Source organism: Odontesthes bonariensis, chromosome 6, assembly GCF_027942865.1.
Source record: "Odontesthes bonariensis isolate fOdoBon6 chromosome 6, fOdoBon6.hap1, whole genome shotgun sequence".
Lineage (NCBI taxonomy): Eukaryota > Metazoa > Chordata > Actinopteri > Atheriniformes > Atherinopsidae > Odontesthes > Odontesthes bonariensis.
The window spans coordinates 17426895-17446221 of NC_134511.1; the positions used below are offsets into that span (position 1 = coordinate 17426895).

General features: G+C 41.9%; 3 protein-coding genes across 3 annotated transcripts; 2 read left to right on the forward strand and 1 right to left on the reverse strand.

The window, feature by feature from the left end:
* Window positions 1-1808: 1808 nt before the first annotated feature.
* On the forward strand, window positions 1809-7119 carry slc35d2 (solute carrier family 35 member D2). The gene is made up of 12 exons (XM_075467701.1): window positions 1809-2048; window positions 3404-3437; window positions 3512-3598; window positions 3696-3763; window positions 3863-3934; window positions 4121-4189; window positions 4295-4397; window positions 4638-4730; window positions 4818-4885; window positions 4998-5076; window positions 5570-5652; window positions 6735-7119. Exons 1-12 carry the CDS (start codon window positions 1921-1923, stop codon window positions 6853-6855), a joined length of 1005 nt encoding a protein of 334 aa, XP_075323816.1. The 5' UTR covers window positions 1809-1920; the 3' UTR covers window positions 6856-7119.
* On the reverse strand, window positions 6948-12224 carry znf367 (zinc finger protein 367). The gene is made up of 5 exons (XM_075467702.1): window positions 11697-12224; window positions 10810-10960; window positions 9861-9980; window positions 9326-9464; window positions 6948-9235 (listed from the first exon to the last, which is right to left on the reverse strand). Exons 1-5 carry the CDS (start codon window positions 11973-11975, stop codon window positions 8977-8979), a joined length of 948 nt encoding a protein of 315 aa, XP_075323817.1. The 5' UTR covers window positions 11976-12224; the 3' UTR covers window positions 6948-8976.
* Window positions 12225-14861: 2637 nt separating this feature from the next.
* Window positions 14862-18965, forward strand: LOC142382879 (intracellular hyaluronan-binding protein 4-like). Its single transcript, XM_075469007.1, has 9 exons — window positions 14862-14938; window positions 15057-15297; window positions 15616-15757; window positions 16479-16619; window positions 16725-16793; window positions 16873-16953; window positions 17204-17375; window positions 18386-18565; window positions 18841-18965. Exons 2-9 carry the CDS (start codon window positions 15063-15065, stop codon window positions 18904-18906), a joined length of 1086 nt encoding a protein of 361 aa, XP_075325122.1. The 5' UTR covers window positions 14862-14938; window positions 15057-15062; the 3' UTR covers window positions 18907-18965.
* The last annotated feature ends 362 nt before the right edge of the window (window positions 18966-19327 follow it).

Below are 19327 nucleotides of genomic sequence, written 5' to 3' on the forward strand. Positions count from 1 at the left end.
CACTAATACACCAACGCACCATCACAGTGTGGCTTATGGCTGATAACTAGTTGGATGGTCCCTCTTCTCTGTAGCAGAGGGGACACAGCACTCGTTATTTTGAAGTGAATGAATAGATAAATCTATCTTTTTGATTGATCAGACCGTTCATCTTAAAGAGCTTTTACTCCGAGAATGCTCTGGTGTAAATGGGTTTTTCCCCTTTGCGTGCAACGTGCAGGGGTTCAAATGGGAAATTGTGTCTGTTTTTATTTTGACGCAGCCAAATTCTTTGAGATTTTACATGAAGAAATGTTTTTTTTTTTTTACAAACTTTTTAACTATTTCTTCACAAAGTGGTGAGGCCCTCCCTGTTTCATCTCTGGACCTACCCTGGAATTTTCTTTTTCAGCCACATTTCTGAGCAGATACGTCCAGGTCTCACTAGTCTTGCTCTTCTTTTAAATGTGTTTCTGACATCAAATTAGAATGAACATATATTCTACTGTCTAAATTTTACTTTTTGATTTGCCATCTGTTTACCATTTTCAATTAAATAGAGCAAATCATCGCATTGTTTTAATTGTATTTCCAAAGTTTTCCTTTTTTACTTTCTTTCTTTTGGAAATACGTTTGTAATGTTACTATTACACCTGTGTTGTACTTATCTTGTATTGTACCTATTCCTTCACTCACATTAACCAGCTTGCTTCTTTTGTAACCGGGTGTTTTGAAGGTCTCACACACTGCAAAGTTTTTAGCCAGAGTCAACCCCGGCTTTTCCAAGCATGTTCCGGCTGTCATGCAGTCAGGTCCCCCACTGCATTAATCTTACAATTTTACAGAAGTTGGTTGTGAATTGGAATCTGTCATGGGGTTGTAGGCTGAAAATGTGGGTGTTTTTGCCAGTCGGATTTACCATTTCAGGAATCAGTCTTCTTGTTTTTCCCGAGCATAATGTAGTTTCTGCTCCGTTCTCGCCATTAAATATATTTGCTGTTTTCCTTGTCCGGGTGTCCTCCTCTCTTGCCAACTTGCTCCCCTGCTGAATAGTCCAAAATATAAGCATGCAAGCTATTTGGCTGTAAACTGGGAAGCGTTTGAAAGTCTCAGTTGAACTCCCAATTTCCCTCAGATCGTGCCCTTTGATCTGCCATTGCTGACATTTTTAGTCACCACAAAAATCTGTCTTAAAATCTTGCAGTAGCCTGTGAAGTTGACTTTATGACATTGGTTGTATTGGCCAGATGTGGCCCAAATGTCCATAAGCCGGCATTGACAAGTGTTACGGTGAGCCAGATGTGGCCCAAAGAAAAAAGCAAAAAAAAAAGCAGGTTTGAGTGGATTTGTGGTATACTTGTGGGTGAGTCAGCCACACTCACCCTGGCACTCAAGGCCAGATGTGGACCATAAACAAAACTGCAGATGTTCAGGCCTAATTTTTTTTTAGGGTTCGTTTCTTAAAGTTTCTCTGAGGTTTATCGTTTGCTTGCGGTAATACGGCACTAACAACACATTATGGTGTTGTATGTTCTTGTAGGCTACGTCATAAATCCTCTGAAATTCTACTAAATGCACCACGCCAAACTTTTCGTCCCACCGTGTGTTTTCTTTGACTTTTATCTGTAGACTCCACGAAACACGTCTAGCACGCTCACTTAGGACGTGCTCGCGGCGCGAGGCCCAATGTTAACGCAGTGTGTAGGGTTTGTATTATTTCATCATCTAATGGCAATAGGGTTGGGTGTTAAGATTATAGCTCGACTCCCCCTCTGAATTATGTAAGAGTGTGAGGACCGCCCACCTGTCCCTTCCCTTTCCTATGTGGCCAATGTTATCAGGAAATACTAGTAACCGTCACTATACCGCGAGCCACCGCACTTTAGTAAAGAAAAACTCCAAGAAAACTCCAAAAATTAGGCGCGTTTTCGTTATTTAAGGATGTCTGCCGAAGCCTGCGGGGAAACTACGGAGCACTCCGGACTGCTAAAGTTCTCCTCTGCTCTGTTTTACGCCGGCAGTTCGTTTCTTATCACCGTGGTGAACAAAACCGTGCTGACGAGTTTCAGGTGAGTGATATTTTCTCGTCTTTCCATCATGTCCCGCTTGCAACGTTGACGGGGGAAACTCGTGCAGTTTGTGCGAGGAAAGGAAGGAGCCTACACCCTCTTTCATTTCTTATGTCTCACATGTCAGGACATAATTAACCAACCATCCGGTTCTTAATGCGTCTTTAAATCACGTAAACACAACCTCAGATGAGCACTTGGCATCATTTTTTTTTCTTTAAAAAAAAAAATTATTTTAAAAAATACATAAATAAAAAAATAAGCTAGAAATACAGAGGCCGCGTGTGGGGAAATTTTGAGTGGATTCTCACGTCTTCCATGGGAATTAAGAGGGCAAGAAGCAGCCAGGTGCTACTAATCAAATGCTCTTGATTATTGATCATCAGCAGTGAGTACCTGTATCAAAGCAGAAGTCTTGACACTTTGTTGTACAATTAGAAAAAAAGACTAGCTTTTTTTTTTATTTTTTAGAAGGGTTCAAAAGCCCTATTCTTTTTTATTAAAAAAGAAAAAACCAAAGTGGCAGCACAACTTAGGTTTGACAGCTTAGATAGATGAAACCAAAGTGGAGATGTTAGGTCATAATAAACGTCCAGCACCACATTTGGAGAAAACCACACAGCATATCAGCCGAAACATCTCACACCAACTGTCAAGTACAATGTTGGAGGTTTCTGATGATTTTGGGCTTGTTTTTTGAAGCCACGGGACCTGAACGCCTTGTTGTCGTTGGGTCGACCATGGACTCCTCCTGTATACCAAACTATTCTAACGTCAAAGCTAAAGTGTGGCTTTTAACTTGGTTCATGCAACAGAGCAATGGCTCCAAGGACAACAGCAGAACTACAACAGAACGGCTGAAAAAGAGAAAAGAAACAAAGTGTTGCAATGACCCATCAGACTCCAGACCTCCACCCAACTGACATCCTGCGGTGGGAGCTTAGGGGAGCAGCACGTAAACAAATTGAATCAACACTCTATGGAGGCCCGGAATTCCTCTACAATGATGTTAGAGACTGATAATGTCACAAAATTACCACAAATCTCTCTGTTGTTAAGTCGAACACTGAGAGAAGTCAACAGTTTTTTTCAAAAACTGCATCTGCTTTTTGCCTTTGTTTCTGTGAATGAATAATGAAATGTTGTGACATGTCGTGTTGTTGTTCATCTGAGGTTGTATTTGCCTAACTTTAAGACCTGGTGAGGACCAGATGATTTTTCATTGTGTCTTGATTCAGAAGACATTTGAACTGACATAGACTGTGTTTTTGTTCTGTACCTGACTGCACGCACAGAAAGCTTCTACCAACAGTAATGAGGTAACATTGACTCAGGTTTATGTGTTGGCTTTGCAGATTTCCCTCCTACTTGTGTCTGGGAATCGGACAGGTAGGTGGTCTAGATTTCTTTTCTCTTTCCCTCGATCGTAAACCAAACACGCGCTCATCTCACTGTCCTTTCAGATGATCACCACGATTGTTGTCCTTTACGTCGCCAAAATGAACCAAACCGTGGAGTTTCAGGATTTCGACAGGAGCATTTTCCTAAAAGTAAGCGGCTCTCATTCCACAAAAATCATATGAACCATATTTAGGTTTCTAAGTTGTTATTTTTCATACATGTGTTATGTCCACACTTTCTTGACAGATTTTCCCTCTTCCTTTGCTTTATGTTGGGAACCATGTAACGGGACTGGCAAGCACCAAAAAACTCAGGTTTTAACCAATTTGGATGTTGTTTTCGTTTAGTGAACTTAAGATGTTTCACAGTAATCACTGGCGTGGTCTTGCCAAAAAACATGTTGTCTTTTACAGTTTACCCATGTTCACCGTCTTACGAAAATTCACTATAGTGATGACAATGGTCTTGGAAGTATCTATATTAAGGTAAGACGTCTGTGAGTGAACTGCTCTGAATGGATTTTTAAAGTACGAAATATTTGGCCCTCTTACTTTGGGAGATTTTTACTTTGTTTATTGGAGCTGGGAAAGAAGTGATATGGTGCCAGTTGTTTCTATTTGCCACTTTTTTTTTTAGTTTTGATCTTAATGTTATGTTTTTCCTTTTTACAGGAAAACATTTCCAAGACGCATTGTTTACAGCATTGTGGCTATAGTCTTTGGTGCCATTGTTGCTGCAAGGTATAGACTTTTATTCATGCATATGCATTTTAATTGGAGTTTATAATCTGCTCATGTAACAAGAAAAACGCCTGCATTTCCCTCCATCTCCATCATCCCTACCAGCTCTGACCTGGCCTTTGATGTGGAGGGTTACACTTTCATTCTGCTCAACGATGCCTTCACTGCTGCCAGTGGTGTGTACACCAAGAAGAAACTTGGCGATCAGGTACCCATCCCGGCTCATTCTGCACAGTTTGTCTGTTACGGTTACTCTAATTCAAACTCTGTGTCGGTGTGGTTCTAAGAATTGTGTGCTGATGGTTTATATTTGTATTTTTGTATGCTTAGAAAAAAAAAAGTTGATCAAAGTTGGACATCAGAATAAGCTGCCCAATTGAATCCAGTCTCTGTGCATACTCGATCTGTCGTCATATCTGAAGTTTTCCTCTTTTTTGTTTCTGCTTAGAGCCTTGGGAAGTATGGTGTCTTGTTTTACAATGCACTTATCATTGTCATCCCCACTCTCTTGGCAAGCGCATTCACTGGTGATTTACAAAAGGTGCAGTTTGTGTCTGTGAACAGCTGTTTTTGTGCTCCAAAGCTGGAGGCTTTCCTGCCTGACCACCTTATTTGTTTTTATCCGTAGGCAGTAACATTTAAGGACTGGGTTAACTTCACATTTGTCTGTTGTTTTCTTATGTCCTGCTTCATGGGGTATGTCACAATATATCAATATGAACTATTCAGTTACAGTCACACTGTTCACACAACTCTGCATATCCTACTTCTTTAACCCTTACATTATTCCTCACTTCTGTTTCCTCAGGTTTGTCTTGATGTACTCCATAATCCTGTGCAGCTATTATAACTCAGCACTTACTACCTCAATAGTCGGAGCAATAAAGGTAAGAACACTATGATAAGGATGGCATTTTGATACGATAAAAAACACACCGTGCGGTTCTCTGAATGCTCCCACCTGCACGTGGATCCGTATTCCTCATCCCAACGCACAGTGAGAGACATGTTCAACTGACTGTAAAGAACAAACATGAACAAAAAAACTAATTTTAACAAATGTTTTTGTTTGAGAGAAATTAATAATCAGGTTTGCGCAATAAGTTTATATATCTGTTTACTACCAGTACCTGTTCTCCTCTCTACTAATCATATTACAAAAGAATACAAAGTTCCAGGGTCTAAACTATACTTGGAAAAATACATCAGTCCCCATCTGGCTTGAAATCTGTGCATAAAATAGTTTTTTCAGTTCACTGCGACGGACTAACATTCCACATTTGGATGTTTTTGAGTTATTTTTTTTTCATCACTGTTACATGAAAGACAGAAAACTTTCAGAACATGTGTAATAATTATCTGATATCACATTTTCTCCAGAATGTTGCTGTAGCGTATATTGGCATTTTTATTGGTGGAGACTACCTGTTCTCCTGGACTAACTTCCTTGGCCTGAGCATTTGGTAAGAATTTTTCCTCACCAGTTTAGTTTTCTTTATGTTTTTTTTGTTAATATATATAGAATTTCTTGCAAACCCTGGTTGAATTGTGTCTCTATCTTCTTGATATTACCATTAGAATTTCTTAAACATTATTCAATGCTGGTTTGGATGCTGTGCTTTGTAGGTAATGTTGGCATTTTTTTAATCATGCTATGACAAGTAACCATGCCAACGGACAGTTGTTTACCTTCGGAAGCGGCTGACGAATCTTTCCAAAACCCATCTAACGCTCAAAATAAGACCCCAAATCCAGACGTTTAAACCATTTTTCCCTTTATCCATATGGGGAATGTGAGATTACAGGCAAATGAAACGGATGAATTTGGAGGACTGATGAGGAGACGGCGAGCAATCTTGGGTAGACTGCTGTAGATTGGGCATTGCTCAGGATAAGTCCAGAATGGCTGCTCGTCTACAGCTGTCAGCCTGCCTGGCTTTATTCGTCAGTGCCCAAAACATAGTGCTTGATTGTTGCTTTTTGCTTGAGCATCTTCAGCATCTCCGGGTTGTTCACAGTTTGCAAACAGCCGTTATTCTTTCATATGGGAAAGTGAGTGTTGAGTCACCAGGTGGGTGCAAAAGGACATTTATTGAGGCTGTAGTTGCCCACTTTCTGAAAATAACAACTAGTTAGCTGCTAAATGTTGGCACAGTTAAGTCACATTAACCTGCACAATGCTGCTCCATATATGTTTGTTCAAAGTGTCTCAGTTAGAAGCAGTTAAGCGAAAGGCAAATTTTCCTGATGTAGTTGTAATTTTAGTAAAATCATTGCATCATATGAGTTCAGGGCTGTTTGGGTGCAAGAACATACAGTATTCCAGATTCCAACAATGCAAATAAATATCACGTAAAAGCTCAAAGTTCTCCTCACGTAGATAAGATATATCATCATGCCGAATATACCTGCTGGTTTTGTCTGAGCATAGCAGCGTCTTTGGACGTCAACAATTTGGGTGCACACATTGTCAGTCACTGCAGAGCAAGTAGTAACAATGTTACATGGTGTGACACATGGATTGCTTCTTTCTTTCTCTTTACAGTATGTCAGGTGGACTAGTGTATTCGTACTTCATCTTTAACAACAGCCAATCACCTGGAAGAAACAAAGAAGGAGCAGAGGAGCATAAGATTCCCATCACCGAAGAATCGAGGAAGAATTAACTTTTTATCATTCACCACTTGCTGGCATTGTTCTGCTCCATATTGGAGCATCATATTGCTTCTACCCTTATATTTTTATGTGTATTTAAAAAAAACAACAACATTGAACCCGAATAAATGTACAAGAAGCGCAACAGTCTGGGTCAGATTCAGTTAATGTTTATTGGAAATCAACAATGATATAACAATGTGGACAGCCTGTCAGAAATCTCAACTTTAAACTGTGTAATGAAACGGCTACCAGCAAGCAGGATCTTCCTATATACTCAAACATGATAACTGCTGGAGGATGTTAGCGGAGGCGAAAACTGAAACTAAAAATGAAAACCTCAAAGCTCTTTGCAAATAGTGTGCGCACTCCATGTTCTAGCAAACACTACATTTATATATTAAATACCATCAATTTTCTCTAACCACAAAACAAGAGTGTGGGACCAAAGATACTTTCAAATAAACTATGATTTAGCAAATTAAATAATTTGGCCTCTTTAAAAAAAAAAAAATTTCGGGTATCAAAGATCTGTTTGATGCCTTCCAGTTTCAGCTTGAAAAGGGTCATTAGTTTATGGGATTCAAACAGCAGAGCTGGAGTGCTGGTTTCCCCCGAAACGACCAAACGGAGGCGCGGCAGCTTTGAGAGGCTTCGTACAGTGTTAAAAGACGTAGTGTTGCTAAAAATAAGAGAAGAAGAAAAAAACCGTTTGTTTTAAAGATGGGGGAGGGGAAAAAATTAACAAAAACTTAAAAAAAACATCCAGCACGACACAAATCGGTTCTCTAAAACAGGTGCCTTTTTCTTGGATACAAACAATACATCTAATCTTCACTGCATTGCAAGCTTAATCCAAGATGTATTCGGGGGAGGGGGGGTGTAAGTGCTTAATCAAGATCAAATTCGGAATGAACGGTATTTTACAAACTCGGGACCTTTGTCACAGTATTTCCCTTTTTATAGAATGATTCCGGTGCTAGAACATAATAAAATGTCAGCCAGAAGAAAAGCCCACTGAAATAAATAGCTCAATATTCAAAACTGAAATGAGATGACAAAAGTCGCCACACACCACTACGGTGCCACGATATCAAATCTGGTCTGCCACCTTTTAATATAAAAGGTGACGGACATCCCTTGTTAAATGATTGGTTTTTTTGCCGGCAGGTCTTACATGTAACGAGGAAAACGGCCTCTAAGCAATTGTGAAATATAAATTAATTCAAACCAAAGAATACAGATGACTGCTTGTCTGGCCCCATACTTCTCAGGCCAAATAGAACCATAGAACAGATTGAGACTGTAAAAATCTGTAAAAGTTCAGATTTAATGAAAGCTTCTGCATGATCATACCTCTGGATTAGGCTTGCAATGATCACCTCGCATTCTTGTGTTTAACTGACCCATATCACGTGACAGACTTACCCCCCCTCCCCCGACTTTGTCACTGCTCACCCACCTTTGCGCACCACTTTTTAAATAAAGTTGTACCGGTGAGGCTAAAACAATTTAACTCTCAGTCCATTACTACGACCACCGCTGTCGCAGGAATGGGAGTTTAAAGCACCGGAGATGAAAACTCGAAACACGGGGAGAGGCCATCTGATGGTTGGAATGCAACTTAACATTTCCTATTTTTGACCGCACCCTGTATCATTCTGTCCATCTGAGCATAACCCATATATACATCAATCATACACACTCTTTTACTCACAATATACTTAGAAAACTCGTTACCAAAGTGCAAACAAAACAACTTAAAAAACAAAATAGGTACTCTCTCTGTGTCTTTAGAAGACAGAAGAAAGAAAGACATTCTTCATGTTGTCAATCCTACAATTATAGCAGCCTAAAAGGATAAAATGAAAGCTGAATAAGGTGCTTTAGCTTGTGCCTTCCTGGTGCTGAAGGGGGAATGGATGATTTTGTGCATAACACTGATCTCAGGCCAATTCAGCGCTTTTCTCTAAGTCTGGTTCCCACAACTTTTATAGAGTAAACTAGTCACTGATCTGCATTTATGAACAATTTTAGCTACAGCACATAGTGCAGGAAGGCAGGTTGGCAATGGAGATATGGGGGGGTGGGTGGGGGGAAAAGGGTCCAGGGTCAGGAAGAGGGATGGGTCTTCAGGCAGACAGGTTGTTGGCCAGCTCAATGAGGGCCATAGCACCATGGAGACGCTCTCGTTGCTCCTGGAGGCGGCGCTTGGCTGCTCCTCCCTGGTTGCCCTTCTCCTCCTCTGCGGGTTCCTCTTCATCCCCGTTCTCCTCATCAGACTGGAGGAACTCCATGGGATCCTGCTGCTCTTGGTCCTGCGCTCTCGCCTTGCCCTGTGGCTTCACCTTGGTGGGCGCTGGGGCGCGCTGCTCACGGGTTCGCCAGTACCTGCAAGGACAAAAACGGTTAACACAAAGAACCAATAATAACATTCTGCTCAGTTCAACTTTAGGTAGGTTGGGTCCTGTGCTCACTTACTTAGCCAGCCACTCTGCCACAGCCTTGTTGTCCACAGACTGAGCCTTCCCGAGGCTCGCCTTTGGTTCCTCCCGGTTTAGGCGCGAGTAGGGATGCTTGGGGCAGTGGCGGTTGGCATGTGTGAACCTGTTGCCGCATCCTGCATGGAGAGCAACAGCCAAGAGTAAATGCAGTGAACAACACGAGGACTTCTCTTTTACATGAGCCAAAATGCACACTGTGTGACCTTTGTGATCATTACTGTAGTGGAATTCAATAAATAAAAGAAGCTATGGCTGTAAGAGATGTAACTGAATGTTATCAACCAAACACAAAGTAGCTATTTAGAAGTAACTCATTTACACAATAACAGCCGGTGTTGTGATTCTCAGGTACTTTCCAAATGCTCTTAGTATAACTGAGCCAGTGAAAGGCTCCAGTTGGTCCCACGAAGGGGGCCACATTTCATGCTTTTGGAAAGTACCTAAAAGTGGGCGAAAGTAAAAGCTACCAAAGCATTCAGCGTATTTGGCATGGCAATATGAACTAAGCCAACCTTTCTCTGAGCAGACAAAGGGTTTCTCTCCGGTGTGCAGTCGCTGGTGGGTCTTCAGCTGACCACTCTGGACAAACGCCTTCCCACAGTTCGGGTAGTCGCACAAGTAGGGTCTTTCTCCTGGAATTAAAGAAAGATGTTATGAGGGCAAATCTACCATCGTTATTACACATGCTTAATAATGCACTGTGCAGTCACAGCCAACACCCCCTCTCCTATTCAAATTTCTAATCAAGTTTTCTATGCTGAGCAAAAGAATGGAGGGTCTTAAGCAAAAACGTACTCAAAATTTGATATACACATATATATATATATATAGGTTATAGCCTATATTAGGTTATAGTTTTCCCTTTTTTTTAATTCTTGCGGAGCTGCTGCAGACAGTCACTTTTACAATCAGTTGTTGTTTTTCTCCTTTAAATTACATCCAGACATTCATATTGCTATATGGTTGTAAACACTCCCACCCCTGTCTGTCAGCATCTGGACTGTGCGTTAACGTTGAAACCTCGGACGAGTTCACACCAATCTGAGCCAAACAAACGAACCCCGGCTCTCATCCCATTAAATAATGTGCTCCCGGTGGTCATCACTCGTCTCATGTTCAAAGATTAATTCTGCACTTTTGGATCCAGAGAGAAAGTAACAGTTCTGCAGTTTCACTCACACCGTTTGAGCCCCTACGGAAACTGATCATAGCTGGTAACTCTCTGCCAAGACTGGCTGGAGGAGCGCCTCAATGGAATGCTGTCCAAACATGTAGATACTTTTTCCACAGGTTCAAAACTCTGCGTTCTGGTCCTCTCTTAAAATCCTGTCCCCGCGGTTTTGGTTCATTTTGGACGTCCAAAGTGTGGCATGATCTGTTTTTCTAACTTGTCAACGAGCACGAGGTGTTTCTTTTTTGTCACAACGCATCTGTTTATCAGTAAAACGCTCGTTCCCTCACCCGTGTGCGTCCTCTTGTGAGCTTGCAGAGACTTCTCTCGGGGAAACACTCGGTTGCAGATGTTACAGCGAATGCGGCTGGATGAAGTCTCCCCCTCACTTATCAGCTCCCGGACTGTGTCAGCTCGGGGTCGGCCTCTGCGGATGCCATCCTAATAGCAAGAACACAAGCGGGGTGAAATACTGCAAACCATTTCAGTTTTCAAATGATCTCCCTAAAATGTGGAGAAAAAAATATAAATAAAAAATATCTATCCAGCAATGGACATAATAGTTAGTGTAATGCAACAAAGAGCATTTCAGTGGTTTTGATCTGAAAAGACTGCAGCATCGTATGAGTCATTTTCTCCTTCCAGGAGCTCACATGTTACATTGTAGCAAGGCGCACGTTTGTTCGTTGTAATTCATTCACATCCGGCTACATTTTGGCGCGCGGCTCCACGTCATGTTGGAGCAGCTGCTCCAGAACCAGGAAGTAACTGGGGTTTAAATCCACAATGTCACACCCTAATGCGCGGGCGTTTTTTTTTTAAATGACTCTCCACCTCGGCCATATTAAGGCTGAATCTAATCCGTTTCACTGCTTTTGTTCAGAAAAATGACTGTTTCTATCTTGACTTATTGATCCTCTAAGACCACTTGTCTTGGGGGGTAATGGGTGTCTTTAAAAGTTATCAATATCACTGTAAACTGACTTTTTACGTCAGTGGTATAAGTATAAGCTTTAATTAAGTTTCATGTTGTGCTACAAACGTGTTAAGATGCTGTCATCAGTACCGCTATTACAAATAATAACATAATCTATTCAATGCTGCTGTTAGCACAACAGCACTACTGTGCCAGGTCGTATCTAACACATTCATTTCTCTATTTTTTTTTTTTTTTTACCTTGATCTGTTCTGGCGACGGAGCCGTGTCCGCTTCTCTGGCCGTCTGCGTCCCGGTAGGGGACGAAGCCCCGCTCACTGAGCCCGGGCTCAGAGTCACATTGTGGGCGTTCTCCCCCCATTTCCACGGGTAGACCATGAAGTCGCTGAATCCGGGGCTCGTCGGCGTCAGGGACTCCGCTTTCCGGGGTTTGATCGGGGTCGTCTTGATGACGGACACCAGCACTCTTTTGGGCGAGTCGTTGCAGAAAATAACGTGCGGCTGCTTGTTATCGGCCATGGTGAGGTTGCAGAAGAAAAAAAACGGAAAAAAAACGCAGCTTCTTCCAAAAACTATAAAATGATCTGTTTGTAAAAAAAAAACTAAAAAAAAAAACGAGAAGCGAAGGTCATAAATAGCGCTGCAGTTTAATCTGGGGTGAATACGTCCTTCATTTCCAAAGAGGAAAATAAAAATCGTTGTTCCCTACAATGTATCAGTGGAAGTTACCAGACTCAAAGCACAGTCGCCGAGGGCCGTCTGACCTGTCTGAATGAACCTACAAGCGCGCCGTCCCGCGTTGCAAACTCCCGCCTGAGCCGCCTGGTGACCAATTACCAGCAGGAATCCAATTTACGTGCCAAAAGTAACCAATCGCAACTGGGATATTGTCATCCTGAAAACGTTCGCGTGAGCCAATAGCAAAACACCGAGAACTCTCTATACAACGATTGGCTGAGAAGTTTTTGTCCAATGAGATTTAAACGCTTCATGCGCGCTCTGGTAAGTCGACACCGACATTGACCAATGAGAACAAGCGGAGGGCACGGCATAGCCAATGAGAGTGAAGGGCGGCTAATTTTACGTTGCAGACGAACAGATGGCTCATTCCCGCGCTGAGGAATATGTTTATGTTATTACATGTTTTGTAGCTTTAAAGGGAAACCAAGGCCCAGAGGCGCCAAAGTTACGTAATCATTTCAGGGCGGAAATAGTTGGACAAAGGACCTACTGTGTGAGAGGAAAAGAAACAGAAACTTAGGATTTTTAGAAATGGTGGGGTTTTTTTTGTTAAATTTGAGTACTTTAACAATGGACTTAACCTCATCATATAAAATCCCCCAAAAACAAATATTTATAAATGATTTAATTTGTCCATATATAAAATCTAAATAAAAGCGTAATTTGAATAACCTATAGATAGATAGATGTCTGTGCATTGAAAAAAAGAATTCGGGGGAAAAGAATCTAGCCTACAAAAAAAAACAACTTTAAAGTGAAGACAGACAGTAGTGCAAAGAACACTGTTATGTACAAAAAGCAGTGCAGGTGAAGGCAGTAAGAATGTGCATATTTATATTAACATTACATAAAGATATGAAGTGCACTATTGTCTTGATATGTTACACAGTAATGAGCCAGTCAGAGTTACGGTAAATATTAGGAAGGTTGTCCTAAAGAGTTCTTTCTGAAAGAAGAGCTGAATGAGTCTGTTGGAGATTGATGTAGAGCCTCATCTCTGGGAGGCCACACAGTAGCTAGACATTTAGTTACTTTTCCGATTACGTATTAATACTGACACCCTTCATGGTTTTTTGAAGACATGAAGAGACAACACTTGTGAGAGAGCTCGGCAACCCAAACTTGTAGTTTCTTCTCTGACCACTAGACTTAAACCAAGTTTCAACACAAAATTTTCCCATGATTCATCTTCCTGATGAGGCTAATGCATCTTAATCAGGTTTCAATGAGACAATCCAAAATATACAAGAACACAGATGGTAGAACATTACACAAACTCTAAGTGTGGTGGCGCAAACAATAGTAACATCATCAGGAATAGGTTCGCACAGATTTATACAGGTAAGTGGAGGCCATATGTAAAGCAAATGTAAATTTGAAGACTGCAATGAAATATTCATCAAACTGTCCTATAATGTGGAAAAAAAAGCAAAGACTACTCCATGACCGTCGCCTTAAAAAAACTAAAAACACATAGGAGTTTTGCTCATTCTTCCTGTTTCTAGTTCAATAAAACTCCCGTCCCACCTTGTATACATTGCACTTTTGAAATCAACAATGTTTTGACATTTAGGTCAGAGTAATGCTGGGGCATGGAAAACCTTCAGCTGGAATCACTTGATTACTCCACATTGGATTTTGACATTGGGGTCACACAGCAGGTTAAGTTATTAACAACAACACTTTGACATGTGAAACTGAAACACGTCCACTCTACGCCCATGAGCGAAAGCTGTGATCAGTTGTGATTTGGACTGTGATTCTCTTATAGAAGCCATCCCCTTTTCATCTCCAGCTTTTTATCCATAGAGTGCTTCCACTCTACCAGTGAAATGTTCCCCGTGCCTCTGGCAGCAATGCAAGTCTAAAGCACGACTGATCCAGCTTTGTGCTTATCAGTAGGAGGTGTGTTCTTTCCATGACATCTATCTCATAGATACACTTATAGATATCTAAGTTTCTAAATCTATCAAACAGAATGGTTGAAGGAAAAAAATTAACTTTGATACTGGCTCTAAGAGGGGTAAAATGCACTTTGCAACTAAACTGAAGGGCTCACCTTAGTGCCAGAGATAGATTACTAAATGGTAACACCATTACTTGGCAGCCATTGAACTATGCAAATTAGTCAACTTTCTTCTAAAACCAACACCAGCCCTCTTTATTTTTATGTCTAAATAAGTGAACATGTAGATAATATTGTGTCATGGCCTAACCCAAACTTAGCTATGTGCCGGACTGAAATATTAAAGGCCAGTAGACCTAACTTGAAGTCAGTCACGACAGAAGAAAATAGGAAGTGTTTGAAGGCTGTTTGGGCTGGAAAGTACTTTCCAAAAGCTGAGGTTTGCGCTCCTTATTTCCAGTTAGAGCTAAGGGTCACCCTTACTCCTACTTTCAACAAAAATAACATTTCAGAACGCTCGCCAGATATTCGTTGAGGATAACGTTCTGTACTGATTGAACAAGTTTCTCTTATTCTTCTGCCTGTGGCGAATGAAGCCACGCAGTCTGACACATCAAATAACAGTCCACCGCCTTTTTAAAGCACAGGAGCCGGGGCCCGCGCACTGTATATTGATCAGTGAATAGCTATAGCCTATTGATGATCAGAGGGGCGTGGCGTCGCTTGTGCCCACACGTGCAAACAGTTAAATGTGTCCACAAACTGAAGAGAGCGCTTTGCTGAGTGTTCGCTGGTGCTGTCCTCCTTTATTCCTCGTATCTGGGCTGGAAAAACGGTGCTGCGTTTTGTGTTTTTTACTTCGTAAATTGGTACTTGCAAGATATGCCCTGACGCTGAGCAGAAAAGCAGCATTTTTTTTAAAACTATGCTTTGTCCATCACGCACACTGACAGGTTGAAATGCTGACGGACGCCTTCGGGTGCGCTGTGGCGAACAGGTTCGGGAATCTTCTCGACGACGACGCTGACCCGTTCGACTTGATCAGCGAGGTGGAAACGGAGAAGGAGAAGAAGGAGAAGAAGAAGAAGAAGAAAGGCGAAGGGGGACAACTGAAGCAGAAAAAGCCGGGTCAGAAGGAATCCCAGAAGGACAGGCGCGGCCCGATGGCGTTGGATGGTCAAGAGCAGGCTTCAGGTAAGCTAACCGAGGCGCATCCCAGATCCAAACTGTTCTGTGCCACCGGTAGGTGCCGGATATCCAGACCGGATAGTCCAGCCAAGAGTAAGCGTTGTCAGCTGCTTAGGATGCAAGCTCAGCGAAGCTGCTCGTGCTTTGCTGTCAGACTAGTTTTCCAGGTACAGTGCGCCCCCTCCCCCTTTGCAGCCTGGACCCAAATAACAGTTAGGCCTAACAGTTTTACATCTTCTAAAATATCAGAATTCTAAATGTACCTTTTTTTTTTTGGAGGTATATCAAAGCACACATATCACTAGCTCACGTTTTTGTGTTCAGTGAATAAGCAGCAGGCGGGTCACGCACCAGTGACTGAGAGCAGAGATGGCAGAGAGGAGGCCCAGAGGGGCATGAAGAGGGCTGCCGCGGTGCAACGCAGGGTCAACCAGGAGGAACAACCTCTGGAGTACTCCATCTCCAAGTATGCAATCTTGGAAACTCTACACTGTTGCGTCCAGGGTCTATGCAGACTGAGTATATATAAAACAAAATGATAATAATTGCAGTGTAATTTTGTATTGGCTAAATTCCAAACCTCCTTAGACGTTTTTTTTTTCTCTCTCTTTTTTTTTTTCCCCCTTTTACTGCATTGAGTGTTTTATTTGGTTTTTGAAGTCCTATTTTCCCAAACTATCTAATGTCCTCTGAAGTAGAGAAAACATTCTGAAAACATTCTACTACAAAATGATGACACGCTTAATTTTCTACGCTCCATTGGTTTTGGTTTTATTCTCTTAGTTTGTTAGCTTTTGTGTAGCAATATTAACCAACATTATTGTCACCTGTAACCTTAAACAGCAACTGTCATTACACCCCCACAACATTGTCTAACAATAGATGAGCATAATGCTGGGATCCTCTTGGAATCCTGAGTTTTTTCCACGTGCATTTTTTTGGTGATTGGTAATGTTAAACGCCTTGTCATCTCTGTTTAGGAACTTGGGTCTGCCTAAAAAAAAACCGGGTTGGGCTCTGCTCTTTGCCCCATAGTTGCATAAAAACTCATCTGTTCTTGCTCCAGTTGGGTTTGAACTGTTGGTTGTGTGCTCAACTCTGACATGTTGCATAGAAACTCATCTGTTCTTGCTCCAGTTGGTGCTGCCACAGGAATAAAACTGAGTGTTAACCTCTCCGGTTGCCAGGCCCTTCTATAATGATGACTCCGACCTCATGGGCCGAGGGGGGAACAGAGGTAGGAGAGGAGCGAGAGGCGGAGGATACCCAAGGAACCTGGAATACTTCAATCCTAGAGGCAAGAGAGAATATGATCGACGTAATGGAACGTAAGCCTCTTAGTTCATGTAACAATACAATTTAAATGGCTGCTTTTTAAGAGATCCTCACGTAACGCTGTGTTGACAGAGATAATTGATTCTGATTTGTTGCAGAGGTATCTCTCCAGAGGAAAAGCGAGGAGGCAGAGGACCCTGGAACTGGGGATGTGTTGAGGGCACAAGGTACGTAAACTGCAACATGAGAATGGCATATATTGCCCCTTTTGTGCAATAAATGCATTCATTCGGTTTCTGTCTGAAGTGAACTGATGGAGGTGACGTCCGACGCTGCTGTCAAATCTGAGGAGCCCCAAACGGCTGTGGATGAGGAGAATCTGAATGTGTGAGTTAAAGTTGGATAGGCTATAAAATTCAGAAATGGGCTAATGGCAGAGGCATTTTGACTGGGCTGCAAAAAAACATTGCCCTCTTCTAGATTCCACATTTAATGCATCCTGTAGCTCCTACCAAGACAGCAGTATGGTGAAGAAAAAGCACCGCTCTTGCTAATCAGTGTCGGACCAGATGAAAATATTTGTCAGTCAAATGTAACCATGTGGATCGACCAATGGGATTTGCCTGAATTACTATAGAGCAACCGATGAAGACAAGGAGATGGTAGTCCGGGTTGCCATGGAGATGACCCTGGATGAGTGGAAGGCCCTGCAGGAGACGGATCGTCCCAAAGCGGAGTTTAATATCCGCAAAGCAGACCACAAGATTCCCTCCAAAGCCAAGGTCATCCACCAGTCCAAGCACCTGGAGGTGAGGAAGAACTTGATGGGATTTTGTTTGCAAACCATGCAGCACATGTTGGGTAGGGCACAAACTATTTACCTTCCCTCTGATAATCACAGAAGTGATTTGAACGTGATATGAAATATAACCACTGGCAAAGAAAACGGAGTCACCCCACTTGGAGGATGTGTACGCAGCTTTATTTTGCATCGATCGTTACAAATGTGGCCCCAACAACAAGCTGTCAGTGGAAATAGTGTCAAGGATTCTGAGTCACAATTTTCAGATTTGCTCACCTTTTCAAAACCGAATCCTGCGCAGAACAATCCGAGAAGTTCTTGTTACAATTTAAAAGCTGTCAGGGTTTTTCGAAACGCGGAGCAGATGAAGCATCTAAGAGTGGAGTTCAGTCAGATCAACAAATAACTAAAAGGTAGCTCGTCTTAGACTAGGAACTGCCAACGTTGGCCGTTGTGACATCTAAAACCAGTATGCAAGGATCCAGCCTCTTTTTTTTTTTTTCCTTTCTTTTTTTTTTTTTAAATACAGAGCAAATAAACCAGATTGTTTCTGTACTAATAGTGGCAGAATTTCCATTAAGTGCCAGTGATATCGCACACTCTCCTAGTAAAAGATGTCAAGTGCAAACTGCATTTTAAGCTCCCTAAAAGATGGGTTGCATTGCATTATGCAGTTTGTTGTTCTTTAGACTGCTGATCTGTTTGACCGCATCTGGGTATCACTTTGTCTTAATGTTCTAAAGTTTCCTCAATGCACTCGTCACATGGCTTAAGATGAATTATGAAAAAGTGCGTTTCATGCAAGCAATGTAAACATGAATTAATCCAACAACTGCAAGGTAAATGGTTTGGAACCTGGCTTCTCCAGTCCAGATGTTTGTTCCCCTTGGGTAAGCTGATGAACCCCACAATTAACCGAGTTATGTGTGACGACTTATAGAAATGGAAAATCTTATGCATCTAATTGAAGAAGGCTTAAAGATTGATTGGTTCTAGCGCTTGCTTCCAATTTTTCAGAACCCAAAGGAGGCTCTGGAGGATGAGGGAACCTCCTTGCGCAGGTCTGTGAATGACATCACCTCCCTCTTGGACATAAACTTTGGGAGTCTTGGACGCCCATGTCGTGGGGGCAGAGGAAGGGGAGGACGAGGTGGTCAAAGTACTCGCCTCGAAAGAGCCGAGCTTATGATGGAGAGGGTACGTTACAGACTCTTGACGCACAAATCTGAAGTGATGCACATCTGTTTGGGTCGGATATGTGGGCTGATCTATCGAACTTTTTACAAGTTGTTGATGAAGTGCTCTCGTCAACAATTAAAACTTTTGCTTATCTTAAGGGTGTAGCACTGAGACTTTATATTAGTTAAAATCACAGTTTGCTTAATTTACATACATATTCCAAAAAACAAGGACCAGATGGCTGATGAAATCATTTTTTTTTTTATTTTGGTTGTTTTTCTCCCCCTCATTAGGAGGATGGTATGGCGCCCGATCCCGATAACCCAGACGAATTCCCAGCACTATCAACTGGAAGATGACTAAATTCACTTCTTTAGTTCTTTGCTACAAAAAGATTCACGTTTCTGTTGTACTGAATGCACACAATAAATGCTTTTGCAAAGTTATTTGTTTTTGATTGAAACTCTCTGCTAAGACTGCCCGTAGCGGCTGGATGAAACGGGAGGCTCGAGGCAGAGATTTGGTGCAGACCGACCAGATGTTTATTCACCCACAACCACCAAATGGCATCGTGACACACAGACAGACCTTTGTCCCTCAGGTAGCTCAGGTCATAAAAGCACCACTGGTCTTAAAGGTGGGGTAGGGGATCTTTTTCTGGAGCATTTTTTTTTTTACATATTGCTTGAAATACTCTTCACACCCCCATTGCAACCAATTAATTAAAGGTTTTGACACAAATATGAAAAGTTTTAGTGGCCTCTAGAACGTACAATCTAG

Coding starts and splice junctions, on each gene's coding strand:
- LOC142382879 (XM_075469007.1), top strand. CDS start 15,063: ATGCTGACGGACGCCTTCGGGTGCGCTGTGGCGAACAGGTTCGGGAAT. Junction 16,620..16,724: donor TATGATCGACGTAATGGAAC/GTAAGCCTCTTA, acceptor GATTTGTTGCAG/AGGTATCTCTCCAGAGGAAA. Junction 16,794..16,872: donor GGATGTGTTGAGGGCACAAG/GTACGTAAACTG, acceptor TTCTGTCTGAAG/TGAACTGATGGAGGTGACGT.
- znf367 (XM_075467702.1), bottom strand. CDS start 11,975: ATGGCCGATAACAAGCAGCCGCACGTTATTTTCTGCAACGACTCGCCC. Junction 10,961..11,696: donor CGTCGCCAGAACAGATCAAG/GTAAAAAAAAAA, acceptor TCTTGCTATTAG/GATGGCATCCGCAGAGGCCG. Junction 9,465..9,860: donor CTTTGTCTGCTCAGAGAAAG/GTTGGCTTAGTT, acceptor CTCTCCATGCAG/GATGCGGCAACAGGTTCACA.
- slc35d2 (XM_075467701.1), top strand. CDS start 1,921: ATGTCTGCCGAAGCCTGCGGGGAAACTACGGAGCACTCCGGACTGCTA. Junction 3,599..3,695: donor ACAGGAGCATTTTCCTAAAA/GTAAGCGGCTCT, acceptor CTTTCTTGACAG/ATTTTCCCTCTTCCTTTGCT. Junction 5,077..5,569: donor CAATAGTCGGAGCAATAAAG/GTAAGAACACTA, acceptor CATTTTCTCCAG/AATGTTGCTGTAGCGTATAT.